General features: G+C 43.3%; 1 protein-coding gene across 11 annotated transcripts in view; it reads right to left on the bottom strand.

The window, feature by feature from the left end:
* The window catches only part of TTLL5 (tubulin tyrosine ligase like 5), a 313529-nt gene that overhangs the window by 157084 nt on the left and 142161 nt on the right, over positions 1 to 14284 (bottom strand). For 8 of the 11 annotated variants that reach the window (XM_066341429.1, XM_066341422.1, XM_066341425.1 and 5 more), the window contains one exon: positions 9083 to 9270. In XM_066341429.1, the coding sequence (XP_066197526.1) occupies positions 9083 to 9270 (188 nt within the window). The remainder of the gene's footprint in view (positions 1 to 9082; positions 9271 to 14284) is intronic. The other 3 variants (XM_066341426.1, XM_066341431.1, XM_066341430.1) reach the window with 1 other exon arrangement.

Here is a 14284-nt window from a genome sequence, read left to right on the forward strand (position 1 = left end):
CACAGCACATATCTTATTTTAAAGTAAAAAAAAAAAAGCCTGACCTGTGGTGGCGCAGTGGATAAAGCGTCAACCTGGAAACGCTGAGGTTGCCAGTTCGAAACCCTGGGCTTGCCTAGTCAAGGCACATATGGGAGTTGATGCTTCCTGCTCCTTCCCCCTTCTCTCTCTCTCTCTCTCCCCTATCTATAATGAATAAATAAAATATTAAAAAAAAATAAAGTAAAAAAACCAAAACGGGAATAAAAACAATATTTAAAACAAAGAACAAGTACATTTAAATCAACAAACTGACCAGTATTTCAATGAGAACTATGGGCCTGCTTTTGGCTAATGAGATGGTCAATGTCTGGTTCCATATTTGTCAGTATTAGCCGTAATAAGTGATATGACATGCTTCCAGAGCCGTGACTCGTGTGTCCCGTGTCACTGGAAGTAGTACTATACGTGAGCGACGCCGCGCTTTGCGGCGCTGCCACATACAGTAACTCCAGGAGCACCAATGAAAGAGGTGCCCCTTCCGGAAGTGCGGCGGGGGCCAGATAAATGGCATCAGGGGGCCGCATGCAGGCCGTAGTTTGGGGACCCCTGGCTTAGTCCTAAAACCAAGCCCCAGACTACAAGGATCCTGCCTGCCCACAGCCCGCCCCCAACACACATTAATATCACCTGGGCGACGGGCTTCCATGTGGGCAGCGCCATCTTTAACAAAGTGAGCATAATATATTTTATCTGCCCAACAAAGGACTTATGAGAAAGCAATCGATGAACAACTAAGGTGCCGCAACAAAGTACTGATGCTTCTCATATGTCTCCCTTCCTGTCTGTCCCTATCTATCCCTCTCTCTCTCTCTCTCTCTCTCTCTCTCCCCGTCTCTGTCACACACACACACACACAAATATAAAAAGAATCATTCTTAACAGTTATATTTTAAACATCCTCCAAGGGCACTTCAATAGCATTTATTAAATCATTAGCTACCACAAACAATGTTTTAAACCACAACGACCAACATGTTCTAAAGTAGCTCCAACTGCTGTATCAATTCCTGAATGCTAATAAAATGAACCGCAAGAAAATGACAGTCTAATCACCAGGAGATAAGGGTTAATCAAATTTTAAAATGAGTTGGGAAACGCAGGGACTCTGGTACACTGGCACTCAGCACTCCTGACACACCTTCCCTCTTTGAACTTGGTCATTTACATAATATACATACACACAGAGCCAGTGAGTGTTCCAAAACCCAGAAAGAATTCCAGATCAAGATTTACCAACGACATTCCTGGGAAACCTTACAGAATGGTTAAACCCCTTTGTTGTGTTTCCAATTTAGACATTCATGGTGAGTCGAGGGGGGCTGCCCCCACTGTAATAAACAGAGCCCTTCTCAATGCACCTCTGGGGACTAACAAAGCTGAACTCGGCCTGCTCAGAGGATCAGCTGACTTCACCATACAATAATCTGATAAGGAATTCACTCAACAAATAGCTGATAATCTAGACAGAGCCACACATTTCTCAACCTGCTTCAGGGAGTGAAAAAGCCTTTCCTGCCATGAAATGCGGAAAAGGCCAATGGCTTGTTTCTCTCAGCAGGCTCAAACACTGGCTGGGCTACAACTCTGGGCAATGTCGCGGGAACCACAGGCTCAGCGTTAAGCTTAGTCATTTCAGTCTCATGAGAGGTTAGAGTTCTGATTCGAACAGGAAAAGGTAGAAAAGCAAAAAGGGAAAGAGCATGGAGTCAGGCAGGCCTGGACTGGAGTCTGGTTCAGTCACTTTCCATCTGTGTGACCTCGGCAGTCACTTATCTTCTAAGCTTCTATTTTCTTCATCCATAAAAAATAAGTATCTACCTCACCGGGTTAAAGAGATGAGGCATATAAAGTGCTTAGTGCAGTGTCTAGAACAAAAGTAGGCATTCAATTAACGTCAGCTGCTTTTTTATGAAGGGCAGGGATGGTATTATCAATTTTAAAATGGAAGAGCGATAGTAAAAAATATATATATAAAAGCTGACAAAACACAGGAAGATGCTTTTTAATTTAGCAAGCATGTGGTAACTGTCACCAAGTGCAAGGTGCTGTGCTGGAGAGGGTTAGACAGAATTGCCAGCAGGCAATTTCTAACTCAACAGGAAAGAGATGCAAAATAAATGCAACAGTATTACTGAGAGCGATTAATGACTAATGCAGGGCTGAAGGAGCACAGAGAATGGACAGATGACTTGTAGCTGGGGCAGCTGTGACCGCTTCATGATCCATTTATTTATTTATTTAAAAATATGTATTGAATACTTATGCATCCTGGCTGGGAAAAAAAGGTAAAAAAAGGGAGGGCATGGTCCCCCTCCTCAATCAGATACATTCCAGTCTGAGAAAACGAACAAACGTACTGAGTAGAGTCTGGCCTCAGGTTCTGAGGCAGCAAAGCACACTGCCCTTGAAGAGCTCGCTGTCTGCTAAGGGAGGTGGCTCTCTGGGCACACGCAGTGTGGTGAGTGAGGTACGCATAGGAGTGAGGTGGCAGCTATGCTGAGCCTGGACGGTGCATAAGACTGGACATGGTGACCGGGGAACACTTCCTGCGAGAGGACAGCACAATGACGCATGGAGACAACAGAAATTCTGGTTGAACGTTACAAAAGCATGTGTGACGGGCTAGAGAAGCAGCCTGGAGCCAGGTTCTAAATTAAGGCTTTGAATAACATTTAATAGCTTGGGCTCAACATTGTAGATAACAGGAAGCCCCCTTGAGATTCTTGAGCAGAGGAGTGCTATTAGCAGACTTGTGATTTAGAAAGATTCCTTCAGAGCAACGACCAGGGTGAGGAGGAGGAGGCTGGCTGGGAGGCCATTTAGGAGGTAATTGTAGCTGTCCAGCTGAGAGATAATTAAGGTCTTAAGCAGGACGGTAGATATGAAAGTGAAACCAAGAAGATATATATCAGGGACATTACAGAGTCAGAACCACCGAGACAGGGCAACTTGCCTGAACCAGAGAGAAGAAAAAAGCAAAGAGACAATGATGAATGAAAGGCTCCTTCCCTAAATTCCTAGGAGAACTGCAGTGTCAACTAACATGGAGAGGAAAAAAGGGACAAGAACAAATAAGTTTTAGATGTGCTAAATATTTTCCGAGTATTTTCAAAATATGTTTAAAATTTGTTGCCTATTTTAGATGCTGGTAATGCAGTTAGGTGGGAGAGCCTAGCAGGCAGCTGGAATCTGGACTTGGACTCAGCAGAGAGGTTCAAACTACAAGACACGTACTTGGGAGAAACCCAGAGAGCAGAACCAGATGAAGCCATGAGAAGGGAAACCAGAGAGAGGGGAGAGCTCTGTGGCGCCTGGGATTCGGGGACCTGCCGGAGGAGACAGCGGCGGGCGGGGCAGAAGCTCACGCGTCCTCCCACCCCTTCAATCAGAGACTCCGCCGAGAACAGAGACCTGCCGGTGCCAGCTTGTGTATTCGAGGTCAAAAGAGAATTGTTTTCAGGGGAAATGAGCTCTCAGAGGGATCGGCTGAAGGAGCTACGGGAAGTTTTCGGGTAGGAGGTGGTCAATCATAGCGCCACATGCTCAAGGAGAGTGAGGATTACAGATAGGTGACTGACGCTGCCAATTTCAAGGTCATCAGGGACCTTTGAGAGAAAACCGGACAAAGTGGTCAGAGGTGAAGTCAGACTGTAAATGTAAGAGGTTGGGGGAAGACTGAGGGCGGCAAGGGTGTGTTACTCCAAAAGAAATAAGGCAATATAAGGACCACAAGGGCTGGGGGGGGAGGGCAGGCAAAAAAAAAAAAAAAAAAAAAAAAAAGAACAAAAGACCATGCAGTAGGCCAAGGCAGGAAGGACCACGAGACACACTGAGGGGTAGGAAGCAGACAGGTCAATGGGAGCCCGGGCCCAGAGCGGAGGCACAGGGGTTCCGGAGCAGGGAGGTCCTGACGCTGCAGTGATCCCATCTCACTGATACAGAAATCAAGGCACCAGGAGGTTCAGTGACTCGCCCAAGGTCTCACTGACTCAAGGACTTCTGCTTTTTGCACTTACACTTTCTGTTTCTAGGAATGAAGAATAAGGCATACACTACAAAGAGGCTATACTAAAGATGTAAAGACTTAAAAAACAACCACAAAATCAGGACATGATGTACAGTAGTTAGAATGTGTCCACATAAACTAGGCAGGCAGGAAGTAAGTCCCCAGGGCCACATGCCCATGCTTGTGATACAAACTGAGGGTCATCTGCCTCAATCCTAAAGAACATTTGTAACGAGGTCAAAAATTTAGCTCCCTTTCTGCCAATTTCTCTTTCAAATTGAAATTTTTGAAATTAAGATTCATTCAGGGTCTACCGTGGACCATGAAGAAATCAGAACTCTGCTACAGCAGAAGAAATGAAAAGGAATTCCTTTGTGAATTCTTCGAATTCATACGAATGAGGGTGAATGAGTAACTGGTGCGAACCCAACGTTCTATACCTAAGCATGCATCCTCCTCTAGCACTAGGCAGGAAAAGTATCAGGGCAAGGAGCAAAGAATGAAAGAAATTAAATGGTTTTCTTGTCTACTCTCCATCTAAATGAAAAATGTGAGAAGCAGAAAGTGTCTCCTCCCTCCTCTGCGTCTGTCAGCACATTTCCAGGAGGGCCGGCCACAGCCCGGGCACTGGCTGGCTGGGGAACAGAGACTGATGGAGCACGCGTGTTGGCGTTGGAGCCCTCGCCTGGGTGGTCTGCTGTTATCCCTTTGATTAAAGTCCCAGGCTGGAAGAGCTGGAGCAGCTCCTAATGATAGCTGGGTCCTGAAATCTCACGCTCGCCCGCACAGAGAGGGCCACTGCTCCCTGCCTCCCACCCCTCACCGCAGAGCTGGGCTAACTCGCCACATTCCTCCATTCACTAAAAGCAGTGACCACAAAGGGCTGCGTCTGTGCAGGGGCTGCCTTGGTAAAGAACACCTCTGCCAGCCCCGAGCGGGGCAGAGATGGTGACGCCTCACACGGAGGTAGCTCCAGCACCCCGTCAGCTACCACAGGTGAAGGATGCTTGTGGAAAACCCTGCTTGCAAGGATGAAAGCTACTGACTCGCAGAGGCTCCCGTCCCTCCAGAATAGGCAGCCTTTCCCACGACAGGGGAAAAGCCTGAACTTGATCCGCCCGAGCTCAGACCCATAAGGTGTTTGCTGAACAGCCATGCATTAAGCACATGTATCTCTTCTATTTCAAGCAGACTTGTGCTGCACAGATATTTCTCAAGTGGACACTGTGGCTAGTTCCTGTGGTCAGGAAGTTTGATATTCTTATGTGTTCTAGGCTCTAAATAAAGTCTGATCATAGCAGAAGTAGTAAAAATAATGACAAGGTAAATGAGGTTTTTAGCTATACAAATTCATAGAATCTAGCCTCTAATGTAAATTCTAGATAACAAAGTTTTATTTATCAAATTTTGGGGTTGTCAGAGTACTTGGCCGGGTTACTGTCCCTCTGCATCTTCACCAGTGAGCAGGACGAAAAAAAGGTGACACAGCCTCTTCCTCTGAGCCCGCCTCCTCCCAGCTCCCCGAGAACCAGCTCGCGGTCTCTGTGGCTCCTGCATTTCTGAGATGGAGAGTGAGATCCTGCAAGGGCATCCAGAGCTCATCATGAGTCAGCCCTTTCTTCTCGTCCAGCTTCTATCCGACCTGTCCCCTGGGCACTCACTCCCTGTCCTCCAACCCCACGACCGGTGTGAGCTAGCTCATGCTGAGGACTCTGTCTTCTCTCACCCCAGAGCTTAGTGCCCAAGTCTAGAACACTGGGATGAGCTTAGTCAAATGTTTTTGAATAAATACATTTAAAAAAACACACCTGAATACAAAATTTTTATGGAGATTGCCACTAAAAACTTTAATGGGCTAAGTAGTTGAAATAGTGGACAAAATAAAATAATTTTCCAGAAATACCATTCCTATTTTTAGTATCTTCCAAAACCGCAGGATTTAAAATCAGTTTTCCCTATTTAATAGAAGGCTTCTTAATATGTTGCTCAAAAAAGCAATGTAAAGGTACATCAGTTTGTGTGATATAATTAAATCAATGTTCAGAGAAAAATTCATAGCTTTAAATTAATTTTTCAAAAACGAGAATAAAAATAAATTAAGCACCCAACTCAAAAAACTGGAAGGAAATAACAAAATAAAGCTAAGGCCCTGGCTGGTTAGCTCAGCGGTAGAGCATCAGCCCGGTGTGTGGAGGTCCCAGGTTCGATTCCCGGCCAGGGCACACAGGAGAAGTGTCCATCTTCTTCTCCACCCCTCCCCCTCTCCTTCCTCTCTGTCTCTCTCTTCCCCTCCTACAGCCAAGGCTCCATTGGAGCAAAGTTGGCCCAGGCACTGAGGTGCTAGAATGGCTCCAGTCGCAACTGAGCAACGCCCCAGATGGACAGAGCATCACCTCCTGGTGAGCATGTCAGGTAAATACTGGTCAGGCACATGCGGGAGTCTGTTTATCTCCCCTCCTCGCACTTAAAAAAAGAAAAAAGAAAGAAAGAAGCTCTGGCTGGATAGCTCAGCTGGTTAGAGTGTCATCCCAGCATGCTGAGGTTGCAGGTTCATTCCCCAGTCGTCAGGGCACATACAAGAATCAACCAATGATGGCATGAAGGAGTGGAATAACAGATCAATGTTTCTATCTCTTTCTCTCCCTTCTTCTCTAAAAATCAATAAATAAAAATAATAAAAAAAAGAAAGAAAAAGAAATAATCTCCAGTAAGAGGAAATCAAAAGCATTTAAAGTGAGTACCAGATACAAGGTTGTTGCTGACGAGACTAAGTTTCAACTTGGATGCCCTCAGTCCAGAGAGAAGAGCAGAGCTCCCACCAGTTGCTGTTTGGACCCCCAGCTCTCACCAGAGAGCCACGGACACTGTATCACTTGCCTCAGTGAGTAAGAAACTAACTCAGTCAGAAACTTTCTTCCAAACACAGCTAGTAAACAAATGTACCAAAGTCTATTTTAGCCACTATAACATGTTATTAATTATCAGAAAGAAAAAATAAAAGGCCAGTTCTTTCAAAGTCCAAACTAAGGAATTACTAGCTCTGAGGGGAAGGGATGGAATAACATGTAATCGAGCTTTGCAACAACCAAGCTCATTTTGGTAACATTTTAACCCAAAACTTACTTTTTCAAATCAAATTAGATAAACTGTATTTTATTATTGAAAGCCTTTTGTGGCCAAAATAACATTATTTTCAAGTGTATGGCATTAAGACTTTACAAAGAGGTTTTGCATACCATTGTCATGATGCTGTTGTATTTTCCCCAACAACAAATAGAGGCCCTCAGGTTGAGAGAGGTTGAGTGACTTTTCCAAAATCACAGAGCTAGTTCCAGATAGAAGGCAGGTCTTCAGATGGCTAATTCCGCGCTCTTCCTGCCACTGCACCTTCCAGTATATATCCCAGCACCTCCGCCAGCATCGTTCTAAGTACTAGTCACCCTATTGCCACGACTAAATGTTAAGACTGACATCTAATGGCAGGTTCAGATCTGAACAAAGAGGCATCTGATGGACTTCTACAACTTACTGGCACTGAAATTCTTCTTAGATGAGAAAGACTGATGGGAGATGACTTTCCAATTAGGATACAATCACCATGATGTCACAAGATCAGGATCCTGTCATTTTACAAGGTTTGAAATCCACCAAATGACAGGAGCTGAAAATATGTAAATACCGATATTGGCTGTTTTTTACTTTGCAAAGAAAAAATGTTAGTCTTGGTGCTTCTAGCTGCTCATTTATAAACTGGAGACATGCTCCAGTCAATGGCCCAGTGAAAACAAGTGCAGCAGGTCACTGGCCCCTTTCTCCGTTCCTCAAAGCCACTTCCCATTTCAAAATTCCTTCCCACCGTGCTGTGGTCAGGATACTCGGTCCCCCTTCCCATCATCCGATCACAAACAGGTAACTTCCAACTCCTTCAATTCTCAACACCGCCTTTCCGAGATTCTCTGCTTCCCGACTGACATTAGGCTTCCTCACCTACTCCCTTCACATGATCAGAAACAGAAAATTAATTACATCCCCCCACACTGAGGTGGGGCTGAAAAGCTAATGCGCACCTTTAATTTTGGTCCTAAATTTTATACAGAGAAGGAGGGTGCCACCAGAGAGCAGTGTGCCGTCTACACTGAATTCGTGCTTCAAGTAATTTTCAGCTCCACTTTTTTCTACGCTTGATATCATTATAGAGTTGCCGCCTTTTAAGGAATTTGACACAACAGAGATACAGCAAACTATAACTGTAGCGTTAAGTTATGACCACTTCTTTGGAGGACTTTGATGCCATTTTGCTTTAAGGAGACAATATGGTTTCTACTTTCAGTGATATATCACGGCGATAATCAGCGAGGAAGGCAAAAGGAACCCAAAGTTCTTGAAAGTTTCATCTAACCTCATTGTGTCATAAGTTTGTTATTACCCATCAAACTTAAAGGCAGATACCAAAATAAATCCTGGTATCTATTTCCAGCCAGCCAGCCAGCTTGGCAGATGGTACTGACTAGATCATTTCTTTCAGCCTCAGTTTTCCCCATCTATGAAATGGCGAGAATGACATGTATTGAATAAGGGTACACTGAAATACTTCATTAGTCAGAAGCTATTAAACATCCTGAGATCATGAGATGAAAGACAGTACAGTAAAAAAAAAAAAAAAGAAAAAGAAAAGAAAAAAAAAGTAAAGTAAAAGGTAATATTATGTCATTCTGGTAAAAAGCTTTTTAAGACTAGAATTCACTAGAAAATTTTATCAAAGAATAAAGTTATTTTTAAAGATCCTTTAAGAGTACATTTACACCTAAACAATCAATACTGTTTATCCATGAAATAGTGTATCAGTCAGCAGCAGACTTAACTTTGGAATACCTGTAACATCATTTTCTTTAAAGTTGAAGAACAATTTCATTCTTTAGCTTAAAACCAGCTAATACTCATTCAACAGTATATGCTAGTTAGTCAAGACAGGGAAGGAGGACAGAGCACCCTGCTGTTAATCCTGCTGGGGCCCAAGGGGCCCTCCGTGCATACCTGCTGGGTGAGGAGGCTGATGTGCGCGGAGGGAGAATACTGCCTTGCTGCCTGCTTCTCAGCTAGCCGCTGAAGTTCAGCTGTAACCATACTTTGGTTGTGCCGTCTGCTGTACGAAGAAATGTCTTCTCCCTCCTTTTGCATTTTGGCTACTCCTGAATGCTGCTTGTTTGGAAGACCTAAACCTGCTAATAAACAAACAAACAAAAAACAAACAAATAAATAAATATTTTTTTCTCATGTTAAAAAAAAAAGGCCCTGAAAAGTTTAGGATGATCATAGAGAAATCTCAGTCAGATTACTCTATTCAATCCTAGGAGTCTCTGACAACATAAGCAGCAATAAAACTATCTTCCAATGCTCACAGAAATAAAAAGAAATCCTTACCATCCCTAAAAACTCTTCTTATTGCCAAACTCTTACATGCATTTATTAATGTGGTTTTGTTTTGTTTTTTGTATTTTTCTGAAGCTGGAAATGGGGAGAGATAGTCAGACAGACTCCCGCATGCGCCCAACCGGGATCCACCCGGCATGCCCACCAGGGGCGACGCTCTCCCACCAGGGGGTGATGCTCTGCCCCTCCGGGGCGTCGCTCTGTCCAGACCAGAGCCACTCTAGCGCCTGGGGCAGAGGCCAAGGAGCCATCCCCAGCGCCCAGGCCATCTTTTGCTCCAATGGAGCCTCGGCTGCGGGAGGGGAAGAGAGAGACAGAGAGGAAGGAGAGGGGGAGGGGTAGAGAAGCAGATGGGCGCTTCTCCTGTGTGCCCTGGCCGGGAATCGAACCCGGGACCCCTGCACGCCAGGCCGACGCTCTACCACTGAGCCAACCGGCCAAGGCCACTTTTTTTTTTTTTTAACAGAGACAGAGAGTCAGTCAGAGAGAGGGATAGACAGGGACAGACAGACAGGAACGGAGAGATGAGAAGCATCAATCATTAGTTTTTCATTGCGCATTGCGGCACCTTAGTTGTTCATTGATTGCTTTCTCATATGTGCCTTGACTGTGGGCCTTCAGCAGACCGAGTAACCCCTTGCTCGAGCCAGTGACCTTGGGTCCAAGTTGGTGAGCTTTTGCTCAAACCAGATGAGCCTGCGCTCAAGCTGGCGACCTCGGGGTCTCGAAACTGGGTCGTCGGCATCCCAGTCCGATGCTCTATCCACTGCGCCACCGCCTGGTCAGGCTGTGTTTTTGCTTTCTATGATAGCTTCACAAAAAAAAAGTTTTCATCTTGTGTAGTTGAAAAATAACCAATCCTAGAATTTACTAATCCTGAACAAAAGGCAGTCCTGAAATTGACGGTAATTCCTGACTTTCTTGTGTGGCTGTCCGTCGTCTAGGCAGCCGCTGGCCACTTATCCACAGTCCTAGAAAAGCTCTGAAATCAGAGTTCTATTATTTTTGAGCACTGAAATCCTGGGGAAAAAAAATTTTTTTTTTTTTGTATTTTTCTGAAGTTGGAAATGGGGAGGCAGTCAGACAGACTCCTGCATGCGCCCGACCGGGATCCACCCAGCATGCCCACCAGGGGGCGATGCTCTGCCCATCTGGGGCGTTGCTCTGCTGCAACCAGAGCCATTCTAGCGCCTGAGGCAGAGGCCATGGAGCCATCCTCAGCACCCGGGGCCAACTTTGCTCCAATGGAGCCTTGGCTGTGGGAGGGGAAGAGAGAGACAGAAAGGAAGGAGAGGGGGAGGGGTGGAGAAGCAGATGGGCACCTCTCCTGTGTGTCTTGGCCAGGAATTGAACCTGGGACTCCTGCACGCCAGGCCAATGCTCTACTACTGAGCCAATTGGCCAGGGCAAAGAAAAGAAATTATTTAATATAAAATCAAGGTTCATATTTTTTCTGTGCTGTCACACAGCTTATTAAAAAATTATTTTAAATCCAAGAAAACAGAAACTCTGTAAGGGGCTTCCTTTCTGTCTTATTAATGTTTCTCTAACTGGGATCATTCTACATGCACAATTTGGTGACCTGCTTTAAATTTTTTAATTTTTTCATCATTATTCTGTGATACATACAAAATATTATTTACAAATGATATGTAAGTTATAAAGCATGAACACCTGAGAAATTTCTACCCAACTCAAGAAGAACCACATTACCAATTAATGTGCATCAATCCATGTGTGCCTCCCGATCCCTTATCTCCCTTTATCATTCATTCCCTTCCTTTCTCAAAATGTAATTTTATATTATGTATCTATGCATCTATTTGTGTGTATACATACTTAACACTAGATAATTTTGCTTGTTTTTGAGTTCCTGGGACTTGCTTTTGTTCTTCATTACCATATTCCAAGATCTAGCCTTTCTAAGTACATTGAAATTTACTAATTTTATCTGCTGCTTGGTATTCCATTTTGCAAGTACACTGCAATTTATTTTCTACTCCCCCATCAATGGATATTTTGGTTATTTCAAGCTCATTGCTATTACAGGCAGTGCGGCAGTAAACACTGTTGCATAATCTCCCGGGGTATGTGTAGAAGAACTTCTTTTGTGTACACACCCAGGAATAGGTCATACAGTATGGTTAGGTCATACAGTGTGCTGAGTTTTCAATTTATGTGATAATATCAAAGTGGTATTTTTTACATTTGTACAAACTAAATATAAGAATTCCTGCTAATTCACATCTTCTCCAACATTAAGTTTTGTCAAATATCTTAATTCTTTCTAAAGAGGGTGTAAAATCTCATTGTAGGCTTCATTAACACTCATTTGATTAATAATGACATTGAGCATATAGGTATTATGTCATTTCTGATATCACTTAACATTTTTGTATTGGGTTGTCTTTTTCTCACTGATTTATAAAAGTTTTGCTTATGCTTTTATTTTTGCTTCTTATTATAGGATCTTAAAGATGACCTGGTACTTTATAAGTTTTTACAGAAATGTGTGGTAGAATTGGGCACCCGAAACATTTATAATTATGTTAACCAGTGTCACCCCAATAAATTCAATTAAAAATAAATACATATCTTCAAAAAAAGGGGAAGTTTTAAGTTTCACATCTAAAATTGATTTTATGCATAGTGTGAGGCAGGGATCTAACCTCACTTTTTTCCTGTACATAGCATCGTCTATTGAGAAACCCTTCCTGTTACACTATGGACAAAACCATCTCTGTCATATATCAAAGCTCCATGTGTGATTGTATCTAACTTTCTATTCTGTTCCACTGGTTAACTAATCTGTACCTTTGCCAATGCTATACTGTCTTAATTCTCGTATCTTTATCTTAAGTCTTATAAAGGTGCTCCTCCACCTTAGTTTTCTTCTTCAGTAGGTTCTCACTATTCTTGGCTTTTTGCCCTTCCATTATTATTTTAAAATAGGTTTGTCAAGTACAACAAAACTGTTGACTGGTTGGAATTGTATTGACAGAGGACCCACAGACTACTGACAAGTACAGTCAAAGAGATCAATTTAATCAGAACTGACACATTTATGACATTGAGTCTTCCTATCCATGCACATAGTCTATTTATTCACATATGTAATGTCTCTCAACATAGTCTCACATAATTTTCTTATAAAAGTCTTTCCTAAACTTACCCCTGGACAGCTTATAGATTTTATGCTATTGTAAATGTTTTTAAAATCACTTTTCTTGGTGGTGATGGTTTAACAACAATGTGAATATACCTAATGCCATTGAATTGTACACTTAAGATAGTTAAAATTATACAGTTTATATTATCTATATTTTACCACAATACAAAAAATTGCTTTCTAATTCCTTATAGCTAATATATTTAAGCTATGATTTTTTTTTAACGTGCACATCAGAGAGAGGGAGAGAGACAGGAAGGGAGAGAGATGAGAAGCATCACCTTGTAGTTGAGTCACTTTTAGCTATTCATTGATTGCTTCTCATATGTGCCTTGATGGGGGTGGGAGCTCCAGCTGAGCCAGTGACCTTTTTCTCAAGCCAGCAACCTTGGGCTTCAAGCTAGTGACCTTTGGGTTCAGGTCAATAGCCAGAAGATCATGTCTATGATCCCATACTCAAGCCAACGATCCCGCCCTCAAGCCAAATAAGCTTGTGCTCAAGCTGGCAACTTCAGGGTTTTAAACCTGAGTCTTCAGTATCTCAGGTCAATGCTCAATCCACTGTGCCACCATTGGTCAGGCACAAAAAGCTATACATTTTTAATATTAATCTTATAGCCATCTACACTGCTAAAATAATTATTTCTAAAATGCATCATTTTCAGTTTTCTATGTAGATAATGTATTATGTGCAAATAAACGTATATTATTCCCTCCTTTTGGATACTTATTCTTTTCATTTCTTTTTTTTTTTTTTTCCTGTATTTTTCTGAAGCCGAAAACGGGGAGAGACAGACAGACTCCCGCATGCGCCTGACCGGGATCTACCCGGCACGCCCACCAGGGGGCGATGCTCTGCCCCTCCGGGGCGTCACTCTGTTGCGACCAGAGCCACTCTAGCGCCTGGGGCAGAGGCCGAGGAGCCATCCCCAGCGCCCGGGCCATCTTTGCTCCAGTGGAGCCTCAGCTGCGGGAGGGGAAGAGAGAGACAGAGGAAGGAGAGGGGGAGGGATGGAGAAGCAGATGGGCGCTTCTCCTGTGTGCCCTGGCTGGGAATCGAACCCGTGACTTCTGCACGCCAGGCCAACGCTCTACCACTGAGCCAACCGGCCAGGGCCCTTTTCATTTCTTTATAGTGTCTTATGCTGGCTCTGACCTCCAAAGAAACACTGAATGGAAGCAATGTCAGTGGGCATCCTTTTCTTGCTCTTAATGTTAGAGAAATGCTTATAACATTTTCCCATTTATACTAATACCTCTTGTAGGATTATGGCAGGCACTCTTTTTCAAATTATGCTGAGACTTATTACCATAAATCAGCAGAGAGTTTTATCAAATTCTTTTTCTGCATCTACTAAGATGATGAATACAGTTTTTTCCCTTTAATCTGTTAATGTAACAAGTTGTCACATATATAAATTTTTCTTCTTCCCATGGTTTAGAATTACTACATTTTTATTCTTTTAGTGGTTACCTTTGACATTTGCTACTGTACATTTATCTTTAAAAAGTCTAGAGCCTCCACTCTCTCCACTCTTATTTAACGTGGTGCTAGAAGTTCTGGCCAGAGCAATCAGACAAGACAAAGAAATAAAAGGCATCCATATTGGAAAAGAAGAAGTAAAGGTATCACTTTT

This window comes from Saccopteryx leptura, chromosome 6, assembly GCF_036850995.1.
Source record: "Saccopteryx leptura isolate mSacLep1 chromosome 6, mSacLep1_pri_phased_curated, whole genome shotgun sequence".
Classification (NCBI taxonomy): Eukaryota; Metazoa; Chordata; class Mammalia; order Chiroptera; family Emballonuridae; genus Saccopteryx; species Saccopteryx leptura.